The sequence below is a fragment of the Trachypithecus francoisi genome, unplaced genomic scaffold (genome assembly GCF_009764315.1).
Source record: "Trachypithecus francoisi isolate TF-2019V2 unplaced genomic scaffold, Tfra_2.0 Lachesis_group8, whole genome shotgun sequence".
In the NCBI taxonomy this organism is placed as follows: Eukaryota; Metazoa; Chordata; class Mammalia; order Primates; family Cercopithecidae; genus Trachypithecus; species Trachypithecus francoisi.
The window spans coordinates 47,337,307-47,364,138 of NW_022681473.1; the positions used below are offsets into that span (position 1 = coordinate 47,337,307).

General features: G+C 53.8%; 1 protein-coding gene across 3 annotated transcripts in view; it reads right to left on the reverse strand.

Annotated features, from left to right (window-relative positions):
- Window positions 1-26,734, reverse strand: part of KCNC1 (potassium voltage-gated channel subfamily C member 1) — a 47,744-nt gene extending 21,010 nt beyond the window's left edge. For 2 of the 3 annotated variants that reach the window (XR_004435892.1, XR_004435891.1), the window contains exon 1: window positions 24,961-25,582. Coding sequence is in view for 1 of the 3 variants with exons in the window: in XM_033205685.1 (XP_033061576.1) it covers window positions 24,961-25,530 (570 nt within the window). In the remaining 2 variants the exon portion in view is untranslated. Of the gene's footprint in view, window positions 1-24,960 lie in introns of all 3 variants that reach the window. The other variant, XM_033205685.1, reaches the window with a different exon arrangement.
- Between the last annotated feature and the right edge of the window lie 98 nt (window positions 26,735-26,832).

A 26,832-nucleotide genomic window follows, 5' to 3' on the forward strand; every position in this document is an offset into this window, starting at 1 on the left:
GCCTGAGTTTGAATCCCAGCTCAGCCACGAACCATATGACTATGGGCTAGTAGCCTCTTGGAGATGCAGTTCCATCATTCTTAAAATGGGGACAGTAATAACACACCCCAGGAAGTAAGACAACATTGAGGGGTGTGGAGGAAAAGGCCAGGTGCCTAGGACTTCCCCAGATCCAGGGCAAAATCCCAAGACTGCTGGCTCCCTTGCACACTGGCATTCTGGGAGCTGGTCGAGGCGGCCCTGCACAAACATCAAATATCCAAACACAGAATTTTGTTTTTGTTTTTCACAAATTACCAAGAGGTGAGGGAGGTGGGAAGGTGAGCAGAGCAATAGTTAAAGGGAGAAATGTGTTCGGTTTTAGGCCTTTCTCTCTAATTCTTTATGCTTCTGCTACCACTTGCCTGTTAAGGGAGCAGGAGCCAAGGACAGCCTGGTGGGAACCGCCGGTGCGGCGCACAGCCAGCTTCCTGTGGACGAGGCCATGTGTGTCCAAGACCCAGTCCTGTGGCCTCCAGTCAGTGAGAGACACGGTCCTCGAGGTGAGGGGGACTTCCTGTCCCCATGCTTGCAGGGTTTTCCACGTGGACTCCTGCCTGCCTCAGGGCTCAGGAGGGAAAGGACACCCAAGGTCGCACGATGAGTGGGGCTCAAGCCAGAGCTGCCTACTTTCCCGCCTAACTCTGGTAACAAGAAGAGAGATGACAACAGGTTCCTGAGTCTTGGGCAGGCCCTGCTTCCAGGGCTTTCCATGCACTGTCCCGTTTAAACCCCATGCCAGCCCAGTGCGGTGTTATCACGTCACTCTCTAGATGAGGAGCTGCGATTCAGAGGGATAGAATCTTGCCTGAGGTCTCAGCACTAGATCAGTCTCACTGTCCTCGGGAGCAATGGACTTCATCACCTTTCATAAGCCCCCTAAGCGGCAGGCAGCGCGTGCACAGGCCCCACCATGCGAGGTGGCATGGAGGTGCCCTGGTAGCCGGATCTGGCGACTCTGACCTTTCTTGGCCACCAGCAGGTACAGAGGGCCCTAGGGGAGGCCTTAGGGAGTGTGGTGTGCTGTCCCACAGTGCCCCCTGCAGTCCCACAGGCCGGGAAGCCTGAGTGTTGGCTCCCAGAAGGACCAATCGGGAGCCCATATCGCACCTGCTCCTGTGGACTGAGAGTTCCTCCTGGAGAGCAGACAGTAAATAAACACTGTCTAATGGGGGTCTCCTCTCACCTTCTCCCATTAGCATCTTAGACTTGGAGGAATACCAGGATCCCACGTGGGAAATTCCTCCTGCGTTTCAGGGCTTAGAACAAGCAGGTGTCTCCTAGTACGCCTGTCTGCATTTCTGTTAGTAAATGATGAGTCATAAAACCCTTCACATTTTCTCTTTTGCTATGACTGCCAGGGAGCTCGGCTAAATTTAGTGCTCAATTCTAGGAGAATCCTTTACCTGGGCTTGGGGTATAGCTATTTCTTTTCTTCATTATACTACATGTATTTTTTCTTCTTTATTTTTAAGAGTTCTGTTGTAGGTGTGTCTTAGGTGCCTCAAACATTTTTTTGAGAAAGCCACAGATTGGAATAAGAAATACGTGAATAAGATTCCCAGATTAGGCAGTGAGTAGGAAGGCGCTCCATATAGGATATGCAGACATGCCTCGTTTGACTGCGTTTTGCTTTATTGCATTTCACAGATATTGCAATTTTTTTTCAAATTCAAGTTTGTGGCAACCCGTGCTATTTTTCCAACAGCATATGCTCACTTTGTGTCTCTGTGTCATATTTTGGTTATTCTAGCAATGTTTCCAATTGTCATTATTATTATATCTGTTGTGGTGACCTGTGATCATTCATCTCTGATGCTACTATTGTAATTGTTTTGGGGCACCGCAAATCACACCCGTATAAGATGGCAAACTTAAGTGATAAATGTTATCTGTGTTCTGACTGGCCATTCTCCCATCTCTCTCTCCTCAGGCCTCTCTGTTCCCTGAGACACAACAATATATTGCAGTTAGGCAAATTAATAACCCTACAATGGTCTCTAAGTGGTCTAGTGAAAGGAAGAGTTTCATGTCTCTCACTTTAAATCAAAAGCTAGAAATGATTATGCTTAGTGAGGAAGGCATGTCGAAAGCTGAGACAGGCCAAAAGCTAGGCCTCTTGCATCAAACAGTCAGCCAAGTTTGAATAATGCAAAAGAAAAGTTTTAAAAGGAAATTGAAAGTGCTACTCCAGTGGACACATGAATGATAAGAAAGCAAAACAGCTTTACTACTGACAGAAAGTTTTAGTGATCTGGATAGAAGATGAAACCAGCCACAGCATTCCCTTAAGCCAAAGCCTAATCCAGAGCAAGGCTCTAACTCTCTTTAATTCTAGGAAGGCTAAGACAGGTGAGAAAGCTGCAGAAGAAAAGTCTGAAGCTAGCAGAAGTTGGTTCATGAGGTTTAAGGAAAGTAGCTCTCTCCATAACATAAAAGTGCAAGGTGAAGCAGCAAATGCTGATAGAGAAGGAGAAGCTGCAGCAAGTTATCCAGAAGATCTAGCTAAGATCACTGATGAAAGGGACTACATCAAACAACATATTTTCAATGCAGATTAAACAGCCTTCTATTGGAACAAGATGCCATCGAGGGTTTTCATAGCTAGAGAGAAGAAGTCAATGCCTGGCTTCAAAGCTTCAAAGAACAGGCTGACTCTCTGGTTAAGGGCTAATGCAGCTGGTGATTTTAAGTTGAAGCCAATAGTCATGATTCTGAAAGTCCCAGAGCCCTTAAGAATCAGACTAAATCTACTCTGCCTGTGCTCTAGAAATGGAACAACAAAGCCTGGATGATAGCACATCTGTTTAGAGTATGGTTTACTGAATATTTTAAGCCCACTGTTGAGACCTACTGTTCAGAAAAAAATGATTCCTTTCAAAATATTTTATTGCTCATTGACAATGCACCTGAGAGCTCTGATAGAGATGTACAAGGAGATGAATGTTGTTCTCCTGCCAGCTAACTCAATATCCATTCTGAAGCCCATGGACCAAGAGTCATTTTGACTTTCAAGTCATATTCTTTAAGAAATACATTTCATAAGGCTATAGCTTCCATAGATAGTGATTCCTCTGATCAATCTGTGCAAAGTCAATTGAAACCTTCTGGAAAGAATTTACCATTCTAGATGTCACTAAGAACATTTGTGATTCATGGGAGGAGGTCAAAATAGCAACATTAACAGGAGTTTGAAAGGAGTTGATTCCAATTCTCATGAATGACTTTAATGGGTTCAAGACTCCAGTGGAGGAAGTCACTGCAGATGTGGTGAAAATAGCAAGAGAGCTAGAATTAGAAGTAGAGCCTAAAGATGTGACTGAATTGCTGCAATCTCATGATCAAACTTGAACAGATGAGGAGTTGCTTCTTATGGATAAGCAAAGAAAGTGGTTTCTTGAGATGGAATATATTCCTGGTGAAGATGCTATAAACATTGTTAAAATGACAACAAAGGATTTAGAATATTCCATAAACTCAGCTGATAAAGCAGCAGCAGGGTTTGAGAGGACTGACTCCAGTTTTGAAAGAAGTTCTACTGTGGATGGAATGCTGGCAAACAGCATCACATGCTACAGAGAAATCTTTTGTGCAGAGGAGAGTCAATTGATGCAGCAAACTTCTTTGTTGTCTTACTTTACAAAATTGCTATGTCCACCCAACCTTCAGCAATCACCATGCTGATCAGTCAGCAGCCATCAACACTGAGGCAAGACCCTCTACCAGCGAAAAGATTATGACTCACTGAAGGCTCATATGATTGTTAGCATTTTAAAGCAATAAAGTATTTTTTAAAAAATTAAGATGTGTACTTTTTTAGACATAATGCTATTGCACAATTAATAGTGTACAGTATAGTATAAATATAACTTTTATATGCTCTGAGAAACCAAAAAATATGTGACTTGCTTTATTGAGATATTTACTTTATTGCTGCAGTCTGGAACTAAGCCCACAATATCACCGAGGTATGCCTGTATAGGTCTCTCAAGGGGGCAGTTCAATGATCTCATCTGCAGTGACCCTGAACCGGATGTCTCTGTTGGTCACCAACAGTTATGGGAAGCTCACGAGGCCATTAATTCTGTCTTTGAACCGGTCTGAGAGACATGCATTTATTTCTCATGTAAGTCAACCTCCTGTCTCATTTTCCAGGCAATCACAGGTCTGCCCCTCTGGGGTCACCAGAAGACACCTGCTCCTCTTCCTTCCTGTGATGGCCCTGCCTATACCTGCAGATAAGCCTCAGGACATGCCCCTGAGACATCCTTCCTCAGGCTTCCTTCACCCTCTCTTCCTTGCACCATCTCCCCTGACTTGCTTCAGAATCTGCTTTTGTTTGTCACCCACTGTGTGTGGCTAAATGGATGGCACATTTTACCCTTTTTAATCTTCATAACCACCTTGGCCATAGGAGTATTTACATTTGTTGAGCTTCGCTGTCCTCTGCTATACAGTAATAATAGCATGCTCACCAGAGGTCAAGCACTTTACCAACATTATCTCATTTATCTTTAAAAGCTTCTCCAAGGAAGCCATTATTTTCTCCATTTTGCAGATTAAAAAACTGAGGTTCAGAGTGGTTAAGACGTGCAAAAATCTCTCACATAGCTCGAAAGTGTTAGGAGGGCTTTGAAACCAGGTCTCTCTGACTCCAAAACCACTATGCTCTTATTACTTCCACTTACAAATCTTTCTCACATCACCCCCAGGTAGTCCTGGGAGAAAGATGTTTATCTTCCCATTATGATGACAATAGGCTCAGCCCTCTTCAGTTTATAGCATATCTTCATGTTTTGGATCTTATATGTACAACATACACACACACACACACACACCAACTGGGCCATCAGCAGGACAGTCTTGATGGCTTCCATTTGGTAGATGAGAAAATGGAGGCTCCAACCTCCATGGAGGAGCTAGGAATGGAGTCCACTTGGAATTCACTAGGAAATTTCCCCCCTGTGCCCACTTGTGTGTTTGTATCGGGTCAAGGGTCCTGACTCCCAGTAGGTATGTACATGCATGCGTGTGTGTGTGTGTGCGTGTGTGTGTGTGTGTGTGTGTGTTTGGAGGGAAGGGAATAAAAATGACTCAGGGAGGGTAATGAACACAACCCAGGTGGGACCACAGTTGACTGCCCACCTGCGTCCCTCCAACGAATATTTACATCTTACTCCAGGCCTATACAGGGTACTTGGTACAGGGTGAGCAAAAACAGCCACATCTTCTAGGGGGAGGAGTAGGATGGGGGACATTGACATTTATCAATTAACCATACAAGCAAATATGTACCTATGTGAGGTGACAGGGGTATCAAGGGGAACGCACAGGCATTTGGTGAGCCTTTAACAGCAAGTCTTGAGGTTAGAGTGGCTTCCAGGAGGAAGTGACAATTGTGCAGAGGTTGGAAGGATGCATAAGAATCAACTACGGAAGTACAAGGTGCAAGGAAGCACATTCTAGGCAGAGAGAAGGGGAGCGCTGCTCAGGTCTCATGTTCCTGACTCACCAGCAGCATCTGATGCCACTGATCCCTCCCTCCTTCTTCTTGTACTTCGTGGGACCACACAGCCTCTGGATTTTCTTCCTACCTCTCTGGCTGCTCCTTCCTAGTGTCCTTTGCCAACTCCTCTCCCCAGTCTCTAACTATCAGGGCACCCTGGAGCTCAGTCCTTGCTCCTCTTCTTCATCTACACTCACATCCTTAGTGGTTAACCCAGTTTTATGACTTAAAGTCTACCATCATTCAAATACCCATAAACAGCACACTCTCAAAGGCTTATCTCCAGCCCAGCCCTTCCCCTGAACTCAGGACTCCAGCATCCAACTCCCTGGCGTCTCCAGATGGAATTCTACCAGCTCTTTCAAACTTAACACGTCAACTGAACTCCTGTGCCACCCCCACCCCCTGCAGCCTCTCCATCTCATGAGAGAGTGTCTCCATCCTTCCAGGACATTCTTGCCAAAAACCTTGGAGTCATCCTTGACACATCTCTTTCTGTCACATCTCACATTTAATCTGTAAGGAAATCCTGGTGGCTCTGCTTGAAAAATAGACCCAGCATCTGAGCCCTTCCCATCACTGCTTTGACCACCCATGTCCCAGTCATCATCCTTTCCCCCAGGGGCATGGTGATAGACCAGTCTCTTAACTAGTCTAACAGGTTCCAACATTCCTGGTGCACTAGGACTGTTTTCAACACAGCTTTTAAAACATGCATCTAACTGTGTCATTTCTCTGCTCAGAATCCTGCACTGGTGCCCTATTTCTCTCAGAGGAGAAGCAAAGGTCTTCTCAATGACTTGCAGATCCGACTTGATCTGGTCATCCATTATCTCCCCAAACTTCTTCCTACTACCATCGCCTTCACATCTGCCTCCTCAAACATGTTCCTCAAATATGCCAGACATACGCCTGCCTCCACGCTCTTGCACAGGCTGTTCCTTCTGCCTATAATGCCTTTCCCCAGGTGCCCGTATGGCTTATCCCTTCACTGCCTCATGGCACCCCAGTAGGGTGCTTCTGACCACCCTATTTCAAGTCTCAACCAATACTTCCAGTAAGGAAAATCTGGTTTTCCTTAATCTGCTGTTCCCCCCAGCACAGATCATCTAACATGCCATCTTTCCTCAGCTTTATCAAGGTATAATTTACGTACAAGAAAATAAGAAAATTGATGTTTAGAGTGGTTAAGATGTGCAAGAAAACCCCACATAGCTCAGAAGTGGCAGCAGGATTTGAAATCAGGTCTCTGTTGTAAGTATCCAGTTGGTTTCGTGTTGGCATTGACACTATCTAATTTACTTGGTGTTCATGTTTGTTGTTTGACTCTCTTCCCCCTCTAGAATGTAAGGTCCATGAAGTGGCTGAATCTGAGGGTCAGGGTGGCCCTGCTCGAAGGCCCAGCCAAATACTCCAACTAGCAGGGGAAAGGAGGCCCCTTCGCCAGGAAATGGGGAGCACGAGCACAGCTTTTCTCTGTGGAAAGAAGGTCGTGGACATGGGTCCCATGTCCACTCGCCTCACTCCCTCTAGTTGCATAATGGGCACAATGGTTTACTCCCTGCAGCCTCCTTCAGAAGTGAGCCTTCGGCTGGTGCTCGCTGCCCCTTGTCAACATGGGCAGTCACTGATTCAATGATATCACATCTGCGTCTGCACTGGCAATGTACACAATCATTGATTTCAGAGTTGCATTTCCATGGGCACTGACCACACTAACAGCAGATCTACACTGGTAAAAAGATAATCTCCATCCACCAATCTGTGACTCAGCTAGCCACAGACATGATCACTAATCATTCAGCTATGCTCTCATTGGCAACAGGCATCCTTGATCTTTGCAAAGAGTGTTTATTACACTGGCAGTGGGCACAGTGATTGAGAGCAGATCCGTATCTACACTGGCAATGAGTGCATTCATTGAAAGCAGACTCATGTCTACACTGGCAGCAGGCACAATCACTTTCAGCTCCTTGACAATAGGCACAGTCAGTGAACAAAGACCTGAATCTCCACCAGCCATGAACATGAGTGACGCATGTCATTCACGGAGAGATACAAGGTCACAGAGTTCCTTTCCAGAGAGGGGTAGATACATCCTTCCCTCCCAGCAGGCAGGCCAGCTGAAGGCGCTCATGATGGAGTCCAACAGCCTGAGTCCTGTCTACAGGGCAGAACTGGCATTGGATTGTGGAATTCAAAACCTGGATGCGGGCACTGGAGTGGCGAATCTGGAATCTGGGCATCGGAATTGGAATCTGGGACACATGGTGAGGAGATGAGACCATGTCTATTCCCAGCATCTTGAGATCACTCAAGGTGAGGAGAGACTCAGGCTGTGTGACTCCCATTGCCACCCGCCCCCTCCCCACCCCCAACGCCGGGGCCTGGCCCAGCCAGCCTGGGCTTAAAAAAGCACCAGGAAATGTCAGTTTCTTTTTGAAGAGGTGCAATGGGAGGAGATGGCCCAGGCAGTTTAGCGGCTGGTTTCTTCAAAGGTCGGGAACAGTGACAGGACCTTCAAATCCTGAAGCTTGTTTTGTACCCAGGCTAGACCCAAGCCCCTTCTCTGGCAGATGGAACCCTGCCTAGTGCCGGCCAGAGGCCCCAGCCTGACTGACAGCTTAGCCAGGGATCTGACTGATGCGTGACTGTATGATTCCTGTGTCTGTCCAAGCCGGGACCAGGACTTGAGCAGCCTCCAGGCTCCAGACTCCAGCTGCCTAGGGCTCAGGGGCTGCAGCTTGACCAGGCACCACCTGCTATGCTAGGCCACTGTGCTAGGATGGCTCAAGGTGGCAGCCCTGGGCTCCGGCCACTGACTGCTGACTGGCATGGGACAATGCCTGCTCCCTGTTGCCTCTCTGCACTGCCATTTATCCATCTGCAAAATGAGGGGTGTCCCAGACACTTTCGGGTTCCTGTTCTATCTCTGGAAACCCTGTGTTACCCACAAGAACATCAAGATCTTATCAGAGACACAGCCTGCATGCAAGTCAAGGGAGGGTGAATTCCTCCTGAGAGAAGAAAGCTCTGAGGACCTCCAGCCACCCATCTATGCAGCTTTCATTCATTTGTTCATTCATTCCATCATCAAATATCTACTGAATGCCTATTATGCACCAGGCACTACTTTTCACAACCATCTCCAGAAATAAGAGTGCAGAACTGGGCACACAGTAGGTACTCAACAGTAATGATGAAGGCAGCTACCATGTACTGACACATTCTGAGCCAGGCCTATTCTAAGCACTCTGACATGCCCCCATCTCATTCACCTTTACACCACTGGTCCACCCCAATTTTATAAAGAAGGAAACTGAGGCTCAGAGAAGTTAAGTTGCTCATGGTCATACAACTAGGAAGTGAGGGAGGTAGAATTTGAAACCCAATTTTGTCTGACACCAGAACACATGCACTTAACCACTCTACTGGCCCCTAACAAACATGTATTGAATTAACGAGTAAATAAGTGATAAAGCTTTGCATTGGTGCAAGTATGCATTCATGAGTGTGCAAGGCCATGGGTTTGCACGAGGGTGGGGAGCCTGTGTGTGCAGATGTCTGTGTGTTTGCATGTGGAGCTTTTTTTATGGGAAGACGTTCTCTTGTTGTCTTAGTCTTGTGTGTGCTGGAGCTATACTTAGCTGCAGCCGTGACTGTAATGAGCAGTTAGCGGCACACCAGGCACTCTCATTGGGACCTGGTTTCCCAGGGAGATCGCCGGGCCAGTGTATGTGTGTAGGGGGGTGCAGCTTGGTGCTGGGGAATGCTAGATCAGGGCTTTGGAGGGAGCCTGGAGCTCACAGTGCTGTGCCTTGTGCAAATGGAGAGACATCTCCAGCTGGAAGAATCTGCTCCAGGCCAGAAGCATCTAAGCATCCAGGCTCCACCAAGCTCAACATTGGCCACCTATGCCTGTGGTCCCTTCACTGGTCCATTAGGCAATTAGAACTAAAGGCTTGGAGTTCATGGCTAACGTCTGGGGGTTGATAGCAAAAAGCAGTGGGAAGATGGTCGATCCTGGTATACCTGAGCCAGGGTCTCCTGCGGCCTCAGGAGGGCCCCCTCCTCAGCACCCACTCTGCAGCTGGTGAAGCTGCACTGCCTCCTTGAACACATCCTGCCTGAGCTATCAGAGGTTCTCACTCACCAAGGCTGGGGACCTGAGGAGGAAGAGAGACCTCCCTACTCTGGAGCAGACTAAAACCACAGACTGTCTTGTACAACCTGGGGGTCAAAGGGCAATCTCCCACTCACTGACTGCCCTTCAGGCTTCGGCCAGAGGAAGGTCTGGAAAACCACAGGTCCTGAGGGCTTGCCAGCCGCATGGCTCTGCCTGGAACTCTTTCCAGCCTGGTCCTGTTTCTCTGCCATCAGGGACTCTCACCTTTGAGAGTGGGCCAGTCTCTCAGCCCAGTCTCTGTCCCCAGCTCCCAGCTCTCTCACCCCACAAACACCACAAACTATCCCATCTCCTGCATCTGGTAATCCCACTTTCTGCACACATGTGCTGGATCACTCCACCCAGCCTACTACCCTGAAGTCCATGCTTCCGAGTCCCATTGTCCAGGATACGTTCATCCTGTGAGAGGTGGGACATCTGCTTTGAAGGCATGCAAGGAGAAACATGTCCATGGTCCTCCATCCATCCTTCTCATCCATTTGTTTACCCATCCACTGAGTCACCCAGCTGTGTCTGCTTCAATCCATATGTCCCTCCTTCCATCCATTCACCTGTATCCATCTACATATCCGTCTTTTTATCCATTCTTTCATCCATTCGTCCATTACTCATCTGTCCCTCCCACTACCTCATTTTTAACCATAGAACCACAGCATACCAGAGCCAGGAGGAACACTGGCATGGCTCTAGCTGAACTTCTTGATTTATTTTCAAAACAGGACCTGGGATTGAATCCTTCTTCTACCACTTGCTAACTGGATGGTCTTGGACAAATAAATGAATCTCTCTGGGAGTCATTTTTCCCTCATCAATAAGAGGGGTGTACTACCTAACCCTTCCACCTCACAGGGTTGGTGTGGGGCACATGGCTTTAGCAAAGATCAACTGATTCCCTATTGTATAACAGGCACTACTATTGCCTAAGCTGACCCTTGTCCTCCAAGAGGTTGTGGTTGAGTCTGAGAGACACAGAACCATAGGTCAGTGGATCAAGGGCCTTAAGTCAGACAGAAAAGGTTTTCTGGAAGCATGAAGGGCAGAGCAGGCTCTTCCAGGAGGTAGAGGGTGTCAGGAAAGGCTCTCTAAAGGAGGAGCCATCAGAGCTGGCCTAGCAGGATGCATCCATTTCAGAAATGCAGAGGAGGAGGAGTGGGCATTCTCAGTGGAGGCAACGGAATAAGCAAAGGCAGAGGGGCAGGGAGCTGGAGCACGATGGGAATGGATCATGCACACTGGGGCCCCGGGTGATCTGGAATAGCAGGGCGGGTGGGGCTCCCAAGGGTCGCATCACAGGCTTTGGAAAGGGCTGGGGACATGGAAAGTCTCAGCAAGCCGGCACAAACCACTGTGATTCCTAAATTCCAGGCTTTTACTCCAATCCTCAGACTGCCAGACAGGAAAAAAATATCTGCTTGGTGACAGCCAGGCCTCGGGAGACACGATTCCTGCCGCCTAGAAGGGAAGCCAGCGCCTGGTATTTCTGACCTTTGTGCCTCTAAATATATCATTAGTGACGGTGGCTTCTGGCCCTGAGGTTGTGGGGCAACCGGCTGAGGCTTCTACAGCCTCCCTCCCTGCCTCTGTGGCTCAGCCAGGGCCTCCTTATACCCTGGAAAATCCAAACCCAGGACCGGCTGACAATGGCACCCCAGGTCACCAGATCCAGCCCTTGGCAAGTGTCTCCCATGTGCCAGGCACGGTGTTGGGGCCTTTGCCCCTCTGAGACCCACCACAGCCTGTGAAGTACAAACTATCATCCCATTTTACACACGAGGAAACTAAGGCTCAGCCAGACACCACCCGCCTCAGTCCACACTGAGGCAGAGGAAGGATCAGAACCCAGGCCTAGCAAGGCCCAAAGGCCTGTGCCTTCTCCTCTAGCCTGTCCCCTCCCTACACTCCCCTTGCACTTGAGATGGTGGCCTCTTCCTGCACGTGGCACTGAGAACTGTATTTTCTCCCTAATGTTCTTTCTGCCTCTGGTCTGACGGATTCTCCTAACACACCAGAGAGGCTGGTGATGCCATTATGCACACTTTATAGATGAAGAAGCTGAGCCCAAAAAGGCAAGACTGCTCCAGGTGTGGGGGCTGAACAGGGGTCGGGGCAGAACCACCCACGGCAGCTTGCAGGGAGCACACTGCATAGCACTGGCCCTCAGCAGATGACAGCTACACACGTGGGTTTACAAGGCCCAGCCCTCTCCCCTCAGCCCAGGGCTCCAGCTCTCGCTCCAGGTGGCCCAGCAGGTGGCTGTGTTCCTCACTGCTGCTCAGAGAGCCCCTGAGGCTGAGCATCAAATACTCATTTCTAAGTGGCGAGACACTGGCCCTGGCGGGTGGCTGCGGCCTGAGGTGTGTTCACTACCTTGCTCTGGTGATAAGGCCCAAGGAAGTCATGTTCTTCTGCCCCACCACCTATGTGGGCAGAGAAGGTTCCCAGGGAGCCCCCTGGCAGGGCTGGGTCCCCATCGAAGCCTCCCCAGGTATGGCAGCTCCCTTGTCAGGCATTAGATTCATATTCTCAGACCCTCCCAGGTGGGGTGAGGCGAGTGTCTGCAGAGCATCCTACAAAGATGCCTCATCTGCAAGAGGTGTGAGTGATCCTGGGCATCACGTGCGCACCAATGCGCGCAGTGCAGTGAGCCGGAGGGCCTTCTGTGACTTCTCTCATTGCCTTCTCACAGCAGCCCTTTGAAGTAGGGACTCTCGTTATCCCCTCTTTATAGCTGAGGTGACTGAGACTTACTAAGGTCACACAGCTAAGAACTAGCAGACCCAGGATTGGGCCCCAGCAGTCTGGCTCCCATGTGGCCTGTGCCCATGCCACTAGCCATCTTCTCCTGGCACACCTGCAGTGAGAACCCTGTGAGCACCACGGAGGCCTGTGTGACTGGAAAGAACTCACATGATCTCTCCCCGGCAGGGCCCCTGACCCTCTGGCTCTCTCACCAACTTCTCTTCAGCCCCACACCCAGCTCAGAGAACTGCCTGTCCCCCAGCATGGTGGCAACCATGTATGGGAACCACCATCTCCTGCTGGGTACCACTGGCCTTCAGGAAGAGGACAGAGGCCCCTCATTACGGCCAGGCAGGAGCCTCCTCCATGCAGGCCCACCCTGTGCAGGCCCCTGTGGCTGCAGGAGGGGAGCAGAGGGCAGTGCGAACTGAGCTCGGCCTTGCCCTGGGCTAGAACACTCAGGGAACCCATGGGGCAGGCCCCGGCAGGAGCAGACCCCACTGTCAGGAGCCAGTGGGGTTCTGGGTAGCTCGACTCTTTCTTTGCATGTTTTAGGGGTGGATTTTTCTTTCTTTTTAAAATTCTTTTATTTTAGATTTAAGGGGTACATGTGCTTGTTTGTTACATGGGCGTTACATGCATAATGGTGGGTATGGGGGCGCCCAGTGTGCCCATCACTCAAATATTGGACATTGCACCCAGTAGGTAATTTTTCAACTGTCCCCCTCTTAGCCTCCCTTCTTTGGAGTCCCCAGAGTCCATTTTCTCCATCTTTCTGTCTGTGTGGAACAAGCACCACCCCTTCTGATACACCACTGTCCTATGGCTCCCAGCCCAGCCCCAGCTACGCCTCCTCACTGCACCTTGAACCCTGGGCACACAGCTGCTCAGGGCTTTTGCACATCTCACTTCCTCTGCTCCCCAGATGTCATGTGGCCTCCTTCCTCACCTTCTTCAATCTTTGCTGAAATATGACCTGTGCTCACAGTGAGGCCTTCCCTGCCACACAAGTTACAACTGCCCACTCCAGCGTGCCCTGGGCTCCTGCCTCTGTCACATCCTTCCCAGCTAGAATATAAGAACTTGAGGGCAGGGATTTTTGGTGATTTTGTTGTTTGCCCTATTCCCAGCTTCTGAAGCAGCACCTGTCATATAGTAGATGCTCAATAAATACTTGTTGGCTGGATGGATGAATTGGTGCTGACAGCAGTCCCTGGCAGGGAAATGGCTCACGGACTGTGCTTATGTGCAAAGTGGGAGTGTGGGGAGAGGAGTTGTGTACTTTCTGTGCTGCACTGGGGAAGGAAGAGGTGAGGTGAGTGGCATCGTGAGCAGGGGTGCCAGAGCCAGGCTGCCAGGCCAACAGGGAAGGGCTGGGGCTGGCCAGGGTGGAAGGGGCATCCAACGCCCTGCAGAGGCTCAAGAGAAAGCTTCATTTTGCTGCCATGGCTCACACTGAGGCAGCATCTGAGCCTGACCCAGCGAGGCTGGCTCCTGAGCCCCCCTGAGCTCAGCTGTCTGGGGCTGCCCCAGCTAATATTAGCTCATCCCGACCCAGGCTGGCGTCGGCCTGGCGGAGCAGCCCAGCTTCAGAGTGGGCACCGCCCATGGGCACCCAACAGGAGCCCCCGGCCTTAGCCCCCAGGTTCCTCCCTGTGCCTGAGCAACCCCTTTAAAGAGGAGATGTTCCAATGACCTGAGCTGTAAAGCATGGCCTCCGCCCGCCAGCCCTACCACACTGGCACACTTGTCGGCATCTGAGGTCCCTGTGCTTGGCTCCCAACCAAGGCCTGATGTCAGCGGCCCTCCCTCCCTCTCCCCTGATAGGCGGAAGTTCCATCATCCTCTCTCTCATACCCCGCCACACCTGTGGATGGAGGAAGAGCATGGACAAGTGGCCCATGACCACAGATGGGGAGACCGAGGCTCACAGGGGCTGTGACCTGCCCAGGACACACAGGGAGCTCAGGAGAACCAGTGAGAATCCATGCCTGACTCCCAGGGTGACACCTCTGAAGTCTGCCCCTGGGAGACAGACTGGAAGAAGGGGCCCCAGGGGCCACGGTAGGTGAGGTGACTCCTAGGAGAAGCATTTGGCAGTAGAGCCAGCTGCTAAAAGAAGGAAACAGGTGGGTAACAGGTGACGATTTGAATCTCGCAGGACCAAAAGCTGGTAAAAAGATGATGGAATGCACAACAATTAAGCACTTACTATGTTCTGGGTTCTGGGCTAAGGGCTTAACACATTGGATCCTCCCAACTTCCCTACAAGTCAGGTGCTATTAATATCCCTCTTTGGAGGCACAGACAGGTTAGGAAACTTATCCAAGGTCACACAGCTGGAAGGCAGTGGGGCTGGGATTCAATCGAAGGCCTCATGGTTCAAGGGGCTATGCTCTTAGCAGAGAAAGGGGCTCCAGGTCATACTCCCAAAATTATGTAGCCAGGAAGCAGTGCGGGGTGGGGAGACGCAAAGTCCATACACTTTCTACTGAACGCAGAAGCAGGCCCAAAGCAGGGCATTTGGGACAGAAACCATCCTAGACTTTGCAGGGGAGAAGTTCATTTTGAAAACCAGTGACTAATGCCTAGAACTTTCCACAAGCACAGCTACAGAGGAAAGGGGACAAGGAGGGGACAGGGAAGAGAAGACATGGAAGGAGATGGGGAAGGAGAGGTAGGAAAAGAGCCTGGCTGGCCTTCGGGAGGAACAGAGTCCAGGAGAAGTCAGACTCGGGGGTTGGGCTGGACCAAGCGGGACCTGGGAACTTGTGCATCTTGGTTTTAGAAAACAGCTTTGTGGCCTTGAAGCTGTCGTTGTGGATGGTGGCTGGGCTGATGCGGCGCAGAGAAGGAGTTTGAAAAGACAGAGGGTTAAGCTGTGAAGAGCTTCATCTGGGCCTGTGTGGTGACAGCAGCAGGTGGGCCCCTGCCTGGACTGGGATTTGGACCCCCTACTAGCGCTGCCCCAGTCTTTGCCTGTTCATCGCTGCTCCAGGCTCAGGGGATGGAAGGATTGTGCTCCCACGTGAGGCCAGAAAGGAAGGCTCAGCTAGGAACAGGCTCAAATGCAGGGTACCCATGTCTGCCCTCGGCCTTGAACCCCACTTGCTTATTCTTTCTTTCAGTAAATATCTATTTAGCACCCACTATGTACCAGGCCCTACTCTAGCTTCTAGAGATAGAGCAATTGGAAAAAGAGACAAAAATCCCTACCCTCATGGACTGTACAGTCTAGTGGGGAAACAGACAATAAACAAGGCAAATGAGTAAACTATATAGTACATTAGATGGTGGTAAATGCCAAGGAGAAAAGAGCAAAGTACGAAGTGGGGAAGGGGCCAGAGGAGTGTCGTCTGGACTGATGATGTCTGAGTATAGACCTGGAGGGGGTGTGAAAGCTGATACCCAAGGGAAAAGCATGCCAGGTGGAGGGACGAGCGCAGCGCAGGTCCTGAGGCAGAAGCATGGGCAGCGCTGGGGAGGAAAGCCATGGAGGCTGGGGGAGGGAGGGAGAGAGAAGCAGACAGCAGAGGGAGATGCTGGGTGTGGGGCACTCAAGTGAATACTGCACCCTCTGAGGAAGCCCACACCCCAGCGTGAGATGGAGCAGAGGGCTGACTTGGTTGAATAGCACTTTGCCAGGCTGGCCCTGGCTGCCCTGAGAGAAGGGCGGGGCAGGGGCAGCTGGGGCTGAGAGAAGAACTCAGGCAAGAGAAGGCAGGGGCTTCCACCAGGAGGTAGCCACGGAGGGGTGCGATGCAGTCAGATTCCGAGTGTATTTGAAACATGAAGACAACAGGGTTGGTTGATGTCTGAGAGAGAGAGGAGTCCAGGATGACTCCCAAGGTCTACCAGTGGGAGCCACTGAATGGATGCGGTGGCCATGGCTGTGATGGGGCCTCACCCCAGGCCCAGTCCCCCTGCCATCGAAGCCTTGGCCTCAGGAAGGACTGGCTTGCTTGTGACACTCTGCCAACCTGCACACACCCATCTAGCCCTCTGTGTCCTGAGGCTGGCCCTCGACTGGAGCCGCTGCCTGCATCAGCACTTCCCAGACTCCAGGGTGCATGAATCATCCGGGGAGTGAAAATGCAGATTCTGAATTGGTTTCAGGGCTGGCGGTGAGGCCTGAAAGGCTTCATGTCTAACAAGTGTCCATATGGTGTTGCTGTTGGTCAGATGACCACATCTTGAGTGGAAGGAGCCCACACCTCTCAGGCCCCACTGCAGCGATGCACCCTCACTCAGCAGTGACCTCAGCGGTGCTGAGGGGTGAAGGGAACGTTCTCCCGCTCCCCGATCTAAGAGTAGGGTTTCCCAGGAGTACGAACTTTAAGCATCCCAGATAATTCTGAGGGTCAGGCATGGGCGGGAGTCCTCCAGCAGCCATCCCTCCATCCCCCATAGCAGCCATCGCAAACACCCTTACTGAGCCCTGGCCCCTCCAACATGGCACCCATCCCCTGCACCCCTCCCCACAGCAGCCCTACACCACAGAAGTTGGCCCCATCGCCCCTGCTCCAGACCCCACAGCCTGGCACACAGTAGCTCCGAGTGGGCCTTTCTGCAGCTCCCTGAGGGCAGGAAGCCAAGAGAAGGGCCTGGAGAAGTGGGCAACAGGTGCTGTCCATAGGCCTGAGCAAGCACCCGCAAAAGAGGTGATCCCCCCAGGTCTGGGCCTGCCAGAGGGCTGGGGAGCCCGTCAGGCAGGGGCATGATCACTATGCCTTGAATGAATGACTGAGGACAGGATGAGGCAGGCTGAACGAATGTAGGAGGAAGCTTTTTAGACCCCCTCCCCTTGGGTTCCTGCCTGCTTTAGGCCAGGACCTTTGTCAGGATTGCTCACACGAGTCCTGGGGAGGAGCTGGGCTGGGAGAGGGAAGGAGAAATAGGGGAGGACTTGTTTGGTTCCCCCAGCTCCTCCGGGAAGCTGAAGCCTAGAATTCTTGGACTCCCAGAATGTCAGAGTTGGGAAGAGCCTTAGTGGTCACTTAAAATGACCTCTGTATTTTATAGCTGGAAAAACTGCAGCACGAAGGGGCGGCAGGAGGAAGGGGTGACAGGACTTGCTCAAGGTAGCCCAGTTGGTTTCGAGGCCTGGCTAGATTCCTCTCTAATCCAGGCGTCTGATGCCTGCAACCTGGGTCTTGTCTGTGCTCTCATCTCTCCACACACCTGGGCTGGTCCCTAATCCTGAGGGCCTGCCTCCAGTCTCCAGAACTGACCCACATGCCACCAGCTCAAATCTCACAAACTGGGTGCCTCAGTGCCCAACGCATACCCCTCACTCCCCAAAAAATGAGGTCAGCGAGGGCAGGAGCAGCCAGGTTAAGTGTGAGGAACCTTGAGGGATGGACTTTCACATTCAGCAAAAAGCAGGGAGGACACCAAAGTGAGGGGAATAGATGACCAAAACCCCAGAGGTTAAAATGAGGGCTGCCGATGAGGACCATGGAGGAGGCTGGCAGAAGGGAGCTGCAGGAGCAATGGCTGGGTTCCAGGGCAGAAGGCCTCGGAGTGCCGAGCTGAGGGGCAGCCAGCGTTCCCACCATGTGTCACCCTGCACAGGGAGCTTCTGATCCTCCCAATCCTCCTGCCATTTCTCTTCAGGCCATATGGAGTCCCAGGGCCTGCATGGACGGGAGTGGGAGGACAACTGAGGCATTGTCACGAAACCTTCTTCCTTGGGACTGATAGAGCATGGCCTGGCCAGGCAGGGCCCTCACCTGCCATTACCCAGGGGCCGGAACTTGCTGACAGTTTCTGGATAGGTTGTTGGGAAAGAGTGGTTGGTCAGGAGGGAGAGACCCAGACGGAAATTCAAGCCTGGGGCACAGCAAGTCACAGGCCTCACCATCCCTGGAACATGGACAGGAGGCAGTGCTATGTAATGGTTACAGATAGAGCTCCAGGGTCAGACAGACTGAGGTCCAAATGCTGGCTCCACCGCTCGTGAGCTAAGTGACCTTGGGTAAGTTACTTAACTTCATTGAGCCTCTGCAGCCTTGTCTGTGTCATTGGTGTGGCAGTATAGTGCAGTCTTGCAAGTCTTGGGAGAATTATTAATAAATGAGGATATATAAATCAAATCCTTAAGACAGCGTCTGACACTGTGATTCGAGAAAGGAAGGGGGTTCTGGAAAATCCTGCTTGGGAATCCTAAGGATTTGGGTCAAGTCTGGGTTGGCTGACCTGAGAAGGTCTCAATCAGCTGTACTGTGTCCTTGGAGTGCAGGTATCTGTTTATTCCACCTCCCCCAGGAAGGAAATTAATGGGAGTAGATAAGAGAAGAACAGCATGTCCGGGTGGGGTTTGGTGTTCTTGTAAAACTGAGAGCCAAAAGAAATTCAGATGGTCAGGCCCTGGGACTAGAGGCTTAGGCTGTGAGTTTGAGTCTCACTGATTCCCTGTGTGGTCTTGAGCAAGTAGCTTTCCCTCTCTGAGCCTGTTTATTTTCACTGGATGAAAATATTGACTAGAGGTAGCCTGGGTGCGCCCCTGGGTAGACAGCAAAGCACCCCTGCAGCCTGTCAGGCCCTCCTTTTCCTCTAAGCTTGCATCTAGCGGTGAGGAGCTCAGGCTGGGGTGGTGGCCAGGCTGGGCCCGCAGCTGATGGGAGGCAGTGGCTCAAGGCCCTGACCTTTTGGTCCAGAGCGAATCCCCTGGTCATGAGACCGCTCAGAATAGCCAGAGGCACTATATTCAGCTGTCGTGGAGGCCTTGAGATCCCCAGCCCGGGCAGTGGACCCTGGAATGAGCCCCCGCTGAACCCCCTCCCCCACCTCTGAGACAACCCCCACCTTGCTCCTTGAGAGACTCCAGCCAATCCCCTCCAAAGCTTCTGGCAGAGGCCAGGCCTCCTGCTCAGAGTCAAGGAGCACAGACTCCAAACGCTCTGAGGCAATGTGACACGAAGCACCTGTGAGCCAATAGTCAGGAGACAGGAGTTTCCGAGCCAGCCCTCAGCTAACCCGCTCACAAGGGGCCTCAGGTAGCGCACTCCTCTCTGGGCCTCAATTTCCTCATCTGTCATCATAACGGCTCCCATTCTACAGAGTATGCCAGAGGCTTACAGTATAGAGAAGAGATGAGCCCAAATCAAGCAAGGATGCTAATGAACATTTTATCACAAATCAGAGAGCTTCTCTCCCAGGAAGGGCCCTGGTTCTGACTTCAACCCAGCCTGGGGGCCCGGGAAGGCATCACTGAGGAGCTGCTGTTTGAGGTGGGGTGTGGGGGATAAAGAGGGGTGAGCCAGAGGAAAGAGTGCTCCAGAGGGCAGGGTATGTGCAAAGGCCCTGAGGCAGGGGAACCTGGCACATGCAAGAAGCTGAAACGAGGCCGGGTAGTTGGGGCTTGGTAAGCGATGGGGACAGTCAGGCCAGAGGAGACTGGAGGAACAGGCAGGGCCTGAGAAGCCACACTATGGGCTATGGGCCGGCGAAGCACTGAAGGGTTCTAAGCAGGCTCAGTGATCTGACAGGTCTGTGAGTTGAAAAGACCCCTGCGGTTGCCAGGTGGAGGATAAACTGGAGCAGCCAGGGGCTGGAGGTGGGAGAGCAGCTTGGGGGCTGCTGGGGAGGTGGGCCTGAGGGGAACCATGGCCGCTTGAGCCAGGATGGTGAACATGGAGGTGGAGGGAGAGGAGAGAGTCTACAGGAGGGGAAATGATAATACAACCAACAGTAGTAATAATAGTAGCCAACATTTATTGAGCACTTACTGTATGCCAGACCCTGTGGCTTGGGGCTATCCAAGCATTATTATCTCAGTTATCTTCACACCAACCCCGTGAGGTCGGTTCTATCATTATTTCCATTTAGCGGTGAAGGGGCTGCAGGGCTCTGACCAGGAGGCGCTTGGTTTATGATTTGCACTACTGGGAGGGGGTTGGGGAGAGCTGGAGGAACCATTCAAAGACCTGAGGACCCCGCACAAGGATGATGGGAAGCAGGGGCACACTGTGGTGGAGGGCCCTTGGGGAGGCTGGGAGGGGAGCACACCCAGCCCCTTCTCCACTGCTCATGGGTCTCCTTCATACGGTACCATGACTCCAAGTGGGGCCCTGGCCTGGGGGAGTGGGCTCTGAGGTAAGGGGGTGCACTGCCTAGAATCCCCTGATAACAGCTCTGTCCCCTAGCCCTCCGCATGCCAAGCCACGACTCCAAGAGCCCTGTGTCAGCTGGGACCCAAGGGAGGAAGAGAAGCCTCTGGCTGGGGGTTTCATTCCTGCCACCAGGTACATTTCCTTCCCAGGGAGCTGATGGGGAACCAGTTTTTATCAAGTTCCAAAGAGGCAGTGACGGGACAGAGAGACAGACACAGGACAAGGGTCAGAGCAGAGGCAGGCAGCTGGGTGGATGGAGGTGGGGCTTCCCCAGCTTGGGGGCCATTGGCACTATTTTGGCATTTGGAAGGTCAAATGACTCAGGAACAGATGTTAACACACAAACACACACACACACACACACACAGAGGACACTCTGGCCTGCAGCACAAGGACCACCACTGGCCCTGAAGGGACACAACAATGTCCCTGATGATGACATGCAAATCAGAGACTAAAGCTGAGAGCCTCAGACCTGAGCTGGCCCCCAAGGAAGACAGGAGGGCAGGTTTCCAGCCAGGCAGCCCCAACACTCCCCTGCCTGCTCTCACACCTCTATGACCCCCTGCCCTCTGCCTGGTTCATTCCTCCCTGCCCCTCAAAGCTTGCCCCAGCATCACCTCCTCTGGGGCAGTTCTTATTCTCATGGCCCCAGGAAGTCCCTTCATAGCCTTTCCAAACTGTACCATCATCATCATTGTCTTGTGTGTGTCAGGGCACCACCTCCCACCCCAGAACACACGTGCAGCTCACCCCGTCCCAGCTCGTCCCCCCAACCCCTCATCCCCTCAGGCTGGTGCCCAGAGCACAGGAGAGGGGACCAGGGGAGCAGCTGCCCCAGCTAGCACTGTTGCCCCTCAGGAACTCAGATGGGCCCTTCCACCCCGACTACGCAGCCGCTATCTCCAGGGCCAGCACCAAGGCCCAGGGTAGGTGGCAGCTCCTCAGGGAAAAGTGACCTCACCGCCCATCCCACACACTGACAGTGGCCTGGGCAGAACAGCATCTCTATTGAGGATAGGAAATGCCCTCAATTAGGCCACTCCAGAGTGCCAGAGACTGAGGCAGTGGGCACGAGGCAGCTCTGGAATCTCATCTTCCTCAAGCACACATACACAGGACCTTCCTCTCACATATACACAGCACACTGACACACACGTGAGGTCCCACACACACGCCACACACACTGTCACACACACGATCTCACACACAGTCTCTGTCTTACACGCGCCTTCACATACACAGTGTCACACAGGGACCCCCACCCCACACAGCCTCCTGCCTTATGTGTACACACATGTACACACACACACAGCCTCACACACGAGCTCCACATATACAGTTTCACACTTGCCACACACAGCCACACACTCATGCAGACACGCTCACCTCGACTCTCATGCACTCCTCAAACCTCACACACAGCATCTCTCTTACACATGCAGTCTCTCTTCCTTATACACACTCTCTCCCACACAGTCTCCTTCTCACACACACACAGTCCATCCAAAACACAGAATCCACCTCTCTCACACACACACAACCCCTGACACAAGGACTCAGGAAGCTCACACAGAGTCACAGTCTCACACACACACAACCCCTGACACAAGGACTCAGGAAGCTCACACAGAGTCACAGTCTCACCACACACACACACGCACACACACCCTGAGACTCACATTTTTATTCTCACACACACAAGTCTCTCACACACAATCTCTTTCACACAGAGCCTGTCTCACACATACAGCCTTTCCTTCATACACACATGCAATATCACACACAACATGCTGGTCTAAATCTAGAATAACGACTTGAGTCCCGACCCACCGGTGTGAGGAGGCACGGGGGAGGGGTAAACAAAGGTGACAGCAGAGGCGGCAGAGCAAAGACAGAGGGGGAGGAGGGCGGGCAGGCGGCTGGTCTCTGCGCAGATGAGCCGCAGAGAGGCAGCGCAATGCAGCTAGGCCAGCCGGGCGGCAGGCAGGAAGCCGGGGTTCTAATCCCGCTTTGCCCTCCTCAGCTCCTGAGTGCCCTTGGGCAGGTCCCTCTCCCTATGGGCCTCAGTGTCCTCAACTGTTCCCTGAGGGAGCTGGAAGGGACCACAACCTTCCTCGGAGGCCACTGGGGAGAGAAGGTGGCTCAGACAGGCTGAAGGGGAGCATCCACCAGCACCCACTCCTATCCCAGTACCGCCTCGCCCTGACCACCGGATGCCCACTCTTTTCCCTCAGAGTCCACTCTTCAATGAGTATTCACTTCAGAGATTTTTTTCAAGACTTTTCTGTATGGTTTTGCACACCAATAGAACCTCAAACCACACTAGCTGGCCCATTTGTCTGCCTTGGGTGAAGGCCACCCGCAGCCTAGAAATGTCCAGTGGGAGGAGAGGGCCAAGGGAGGGGGTTGGAATATGCCCCACTGCCCCCTGCCTGCCCTGAAACTCGGGACACTGATCAGAACCCCAACACTGAGTGCAAGGGGTGGGGCGGGGGGACCCTGCTCTTGCTTGGGAGTCAGGAGACTGGGCCTAACCCTTGCTTCTGGGGCCAACGTTGGTGGGGGAGCTGCTGTCCAAGGTCAAGTGTGGGCTGAATGGGCAGCTGCTGTAACCCAGGCCTCTGCCCACCCCCACCCCAACATGCACTGGTTCAACCTCCCATCCCCCTCCTCCAGCCCCTCCCCACAGCTCAGCCACAGCCTCCAGTTACATAACCCTCTAGCTGTAGTGGCCTCTGACAGGAAAGGGAAGGGGAGGGAAGCCCTCTGAGGGTCCCAGTCCACTCTGGGGAAAGGCAGGAGCTGGTAGCCAGCCCAGGGGAGGATAGGGTCCCAGGAGAATTGAGTTCGAGTCCTTCTTGGCCTCTTGCTCCCTGGGTGACCTTGGTCAGGGTCCTCAGTGGCAAAACACAGGCCTGGCTCTCTCCCTATTGCCTCTCCTCATAAACATAGTTGTTCTAGAATTCAAGGTATCAGACTGACCCACTATCCACTCCCCACATGCCATATTGTGTTTGATCTCAGTTAACAGATCTACCAGGTCTGTGCCTAAACACAGATTTTCTCTGCCCATGGGCACTTGAGGGCCCCCCAAGTCTCCTCCTTCCACTCTCCTCTGCAGCTTCCTAGCCCTCTCCCCTGGCTCTGGCTTAGGCTCCAGTGGGCAGGAGGGGAGAGATGCGAAGTAAAAGACAGCAGGGCAGAGGCAGTGCTTTGCCTGGTAGGGGGTGAGGGCAGCTCATGGATGCAGGAGGGGCTCTCCTTTAACTTCTCCACTCTACCCTTCCCCTACAGGCCTTAGGGTCTCTCTTTAGGCCTCTAAGGACAGAGCCCAGTGAAGGCTGGGAGTGCCTCTTCCAGGGTGGGTGGCTGTTACCAGTTCCTCGTTTTGGGCTCAGTCATTTATAGTCCAGCAGCAAAGCCCTTGAGAGTTCACCAGGCCCCCTCCCCCATTTTACAGATGAGGAAACTGATCCAGAGAGGCCATCTGAGGGACCAAGGTCAGCAGCAGCGTGTCTTTTTTTCCTGGAAACAAGCGGGTATGGCTAAAGGGGAGTGGCCCATGAAGACACACCCACCTCTCACACACCTTCTCCTTGTAGGTTCCCCCTTAAGGACTCCCTCTCCCCACCACCTAATGTCCCAGAGGAAGCACTGGCATAAGCCCAGTGACCCACTCCAACACCCTCCCCTTTCGACAAGGAGGAAGGACAGGCTGTGATCTCAGGATCAGGGGCTCAGAGGGACCACCCCTACCCTACAGCCCAGCCCTCCACCAACTTCCAAGTCATGGAGATTAGCCATGGAGATGCCCTCTTGACCACCTCCTCAAAACTGCTGGAGGCTGCTCCCTGAGGAGGGGGTGGCTGTCTCAAGCTGCCCAGCAGGCCTCAGGCCTTTTTGGGGGACCATGGCTGGCTCCAGATGCCTCTTTACCTGGACAGGAGGAAGGGCTCCCAGCTTCCCTTCCCACACTAAAATCCCGAGGGCAGTTCATACTTTGACTGGGCAAATCGCTCATGCACACTCAAACATACACACATGCTCACTCATTCCCACTCCACACTTTACCCACCCAAATACACTCCACCACACTTACGTAAATATGCACACACAATCTACTCATACACACAAACACACCCATTCATACTCATACATATTAAACTTGGCAACACACAGACTGACATACATAGAAAACCAGAACCCCGGCAGACACCCTTTCTCTCTTACCCTGGTATGTGCACACATGCGCACACACCCCCTTTCGATTCTGAACTCCCTAGGCGCCAGTTCTGCTGTCCACCCCTGCCCGCCGGGAGGCACAGGACGCTGCCTTCCCGCCCCGCTCTTCTGATGGGTAAGTTGTCACTTACCCGCGCGTAGCGGGACGAGTAAGGGTCCTCGAAGAGCGCCCAGATGCGCGGCTGCCAGCGGCGCCAAAAGCCGCCAGGCCGGCCATCGGGGGAGTCACTGAGCGCCAGGCGCTTGGTCATCTCCAGCTCGTCCTCGCCGTCGCCCGAGTCGCCGGGGCCCTCGGCGTCCGCGTCGTCGGCGCTGTTGTCCAGGGGCGCGCCGCCGAAGCTGTCCAGCGCCTCCTCGGCGTCGCGGTGCTGGCGGTACGTCATCCAGCAGCAGGGCTCCACGTCGGTCTCGTCGATGCCCCAGAAGGCCAGCTCCTCCTCGTAGAGCGGCCCGCACACGTCGGCCGGGCAGTGCAGCTTGCCCGTGCGGTAGTAGTTCAGGATGTGCGCGAAGACGCCGGGGTGGCGGTCGAAGAAGAACTCGTCTGCACGCGGGTCATAGTCGAAGTGGCTGTGGGCGTCGGGCTCCGCCAGCCAGGCGAGCCGCGTGCCGGGCAGCGTGCGCAGGGTCGAGCGGTACGTCTGGTGGCGCGTGCCACCCACGTTGATCACGATGCGCTCGCTCTCGTCCCCTTGGCCCATCGCGGCGCCCCCTTAGGCATGGCGCGGCCCAGCGACACCCATGGGAGCGGCCGCCAGGGGGAGTTGGCGCCGGGGAGGGGGGCGCGCGGCCTCTTCCCCCCTCCCCCCAGCCGTCGGGGGGAACAGAGGTCCGCGGCTCTGGCCACCCCAACGAGCGAGCCAAGCCTCTCTGGGCGCTTTCTGTCGGGTGCCGGTCCAGGGGAGTGTGCGGGATCCCAGGGGTCTCTAGGCGCCAGATGTGGGAGGGAGCTGGTCCGGCAGCGGAGGAGGCAAAGGAGGAAAGAAGGCAGGGAGAAAGGGAGGGAGAGAGGGAGGGGGAAAGAGGGAGGGGGGCGGGCTCAGCGGTGAGACCCCGGAGGAGGGGAAAGAGGGTTGGGGGGCCGGTCTCCCGTTCCCATCTCCGCGGGAAAATGGAGAAATAGGCACAAAGCTTTTGGGGGGAAGGTCAGCCGCTCCCAGGGCCGGACTAGAGGCCAGCCCCCGGGAGGGGGAGGGGAGGAGACCGGGCCGGGAAATTCGCGCTCCTCTGTGCGGTGGTCGCCGCGGCGCGCTCTCGGCGCGGGGGAGATGGATGCCGCCTGCCTTCTTCCCTGCGTGGCCGGGCTGCAGCTCGGGACGCAGGGCGGGCTTCGGCCCCCTCCCTCTCTCCTTGCTTGGCTGCCTGCTCCCCCCGGCGGCGGGCCCGCCTGCCTGCCCGCCCTCCTCGTTCTTTCTCCCCGCCTCCTGGAGATGGCGGGCCCCCTGGGCAGGGGCACCCGGGGTGTTTCTCGTGCGGCTAACGCCGAGCGCTGCTCTCGGTGCGCCCGGGCTCCAGCTGGGGTTCCGCTGGGCTGCGCTGGGACTCGGGCTCCCGCGGCGGTGCTGAAGGGACAGCTCCCGGCGGTCGCGGAGCTGCGCGGGGCTTGGCGGGGGTTCTCCCGGCTAGGTTTGGTTTGCGGGGCCGGCGGGCACTGGATCCGGTGCCTCTGCGCCCCGCACTCTGCTCCTCGCTTCGGGCAGGCGGTGGGCGCTGCCGGCCGAGACGGGGGGCTGCGGAGGTCGGGCGGGGAGGCGGGGGTGGCGGGTCCGGGCGCGGCGAGGTGAGGCCGGCGAGGCCGCTGAGGCGAGGCGCGGAGCGGCCGCCGCCGCCGCCGCCGCGACGCTGCTGCCGCCGGGGCTGCTGCTCCGCTAGCTGCTCGCCCGTCGCCTGCTCGCTCGCGCGGTCCGCGTCCAGCCCGCCGCTCTCCGGACACGGGCACACGGCGCGCGCAGCCGCACTCGCCCCCGGAGGAAGGCGCCGCGCTGGGTCCTAAAAAGCCCTGA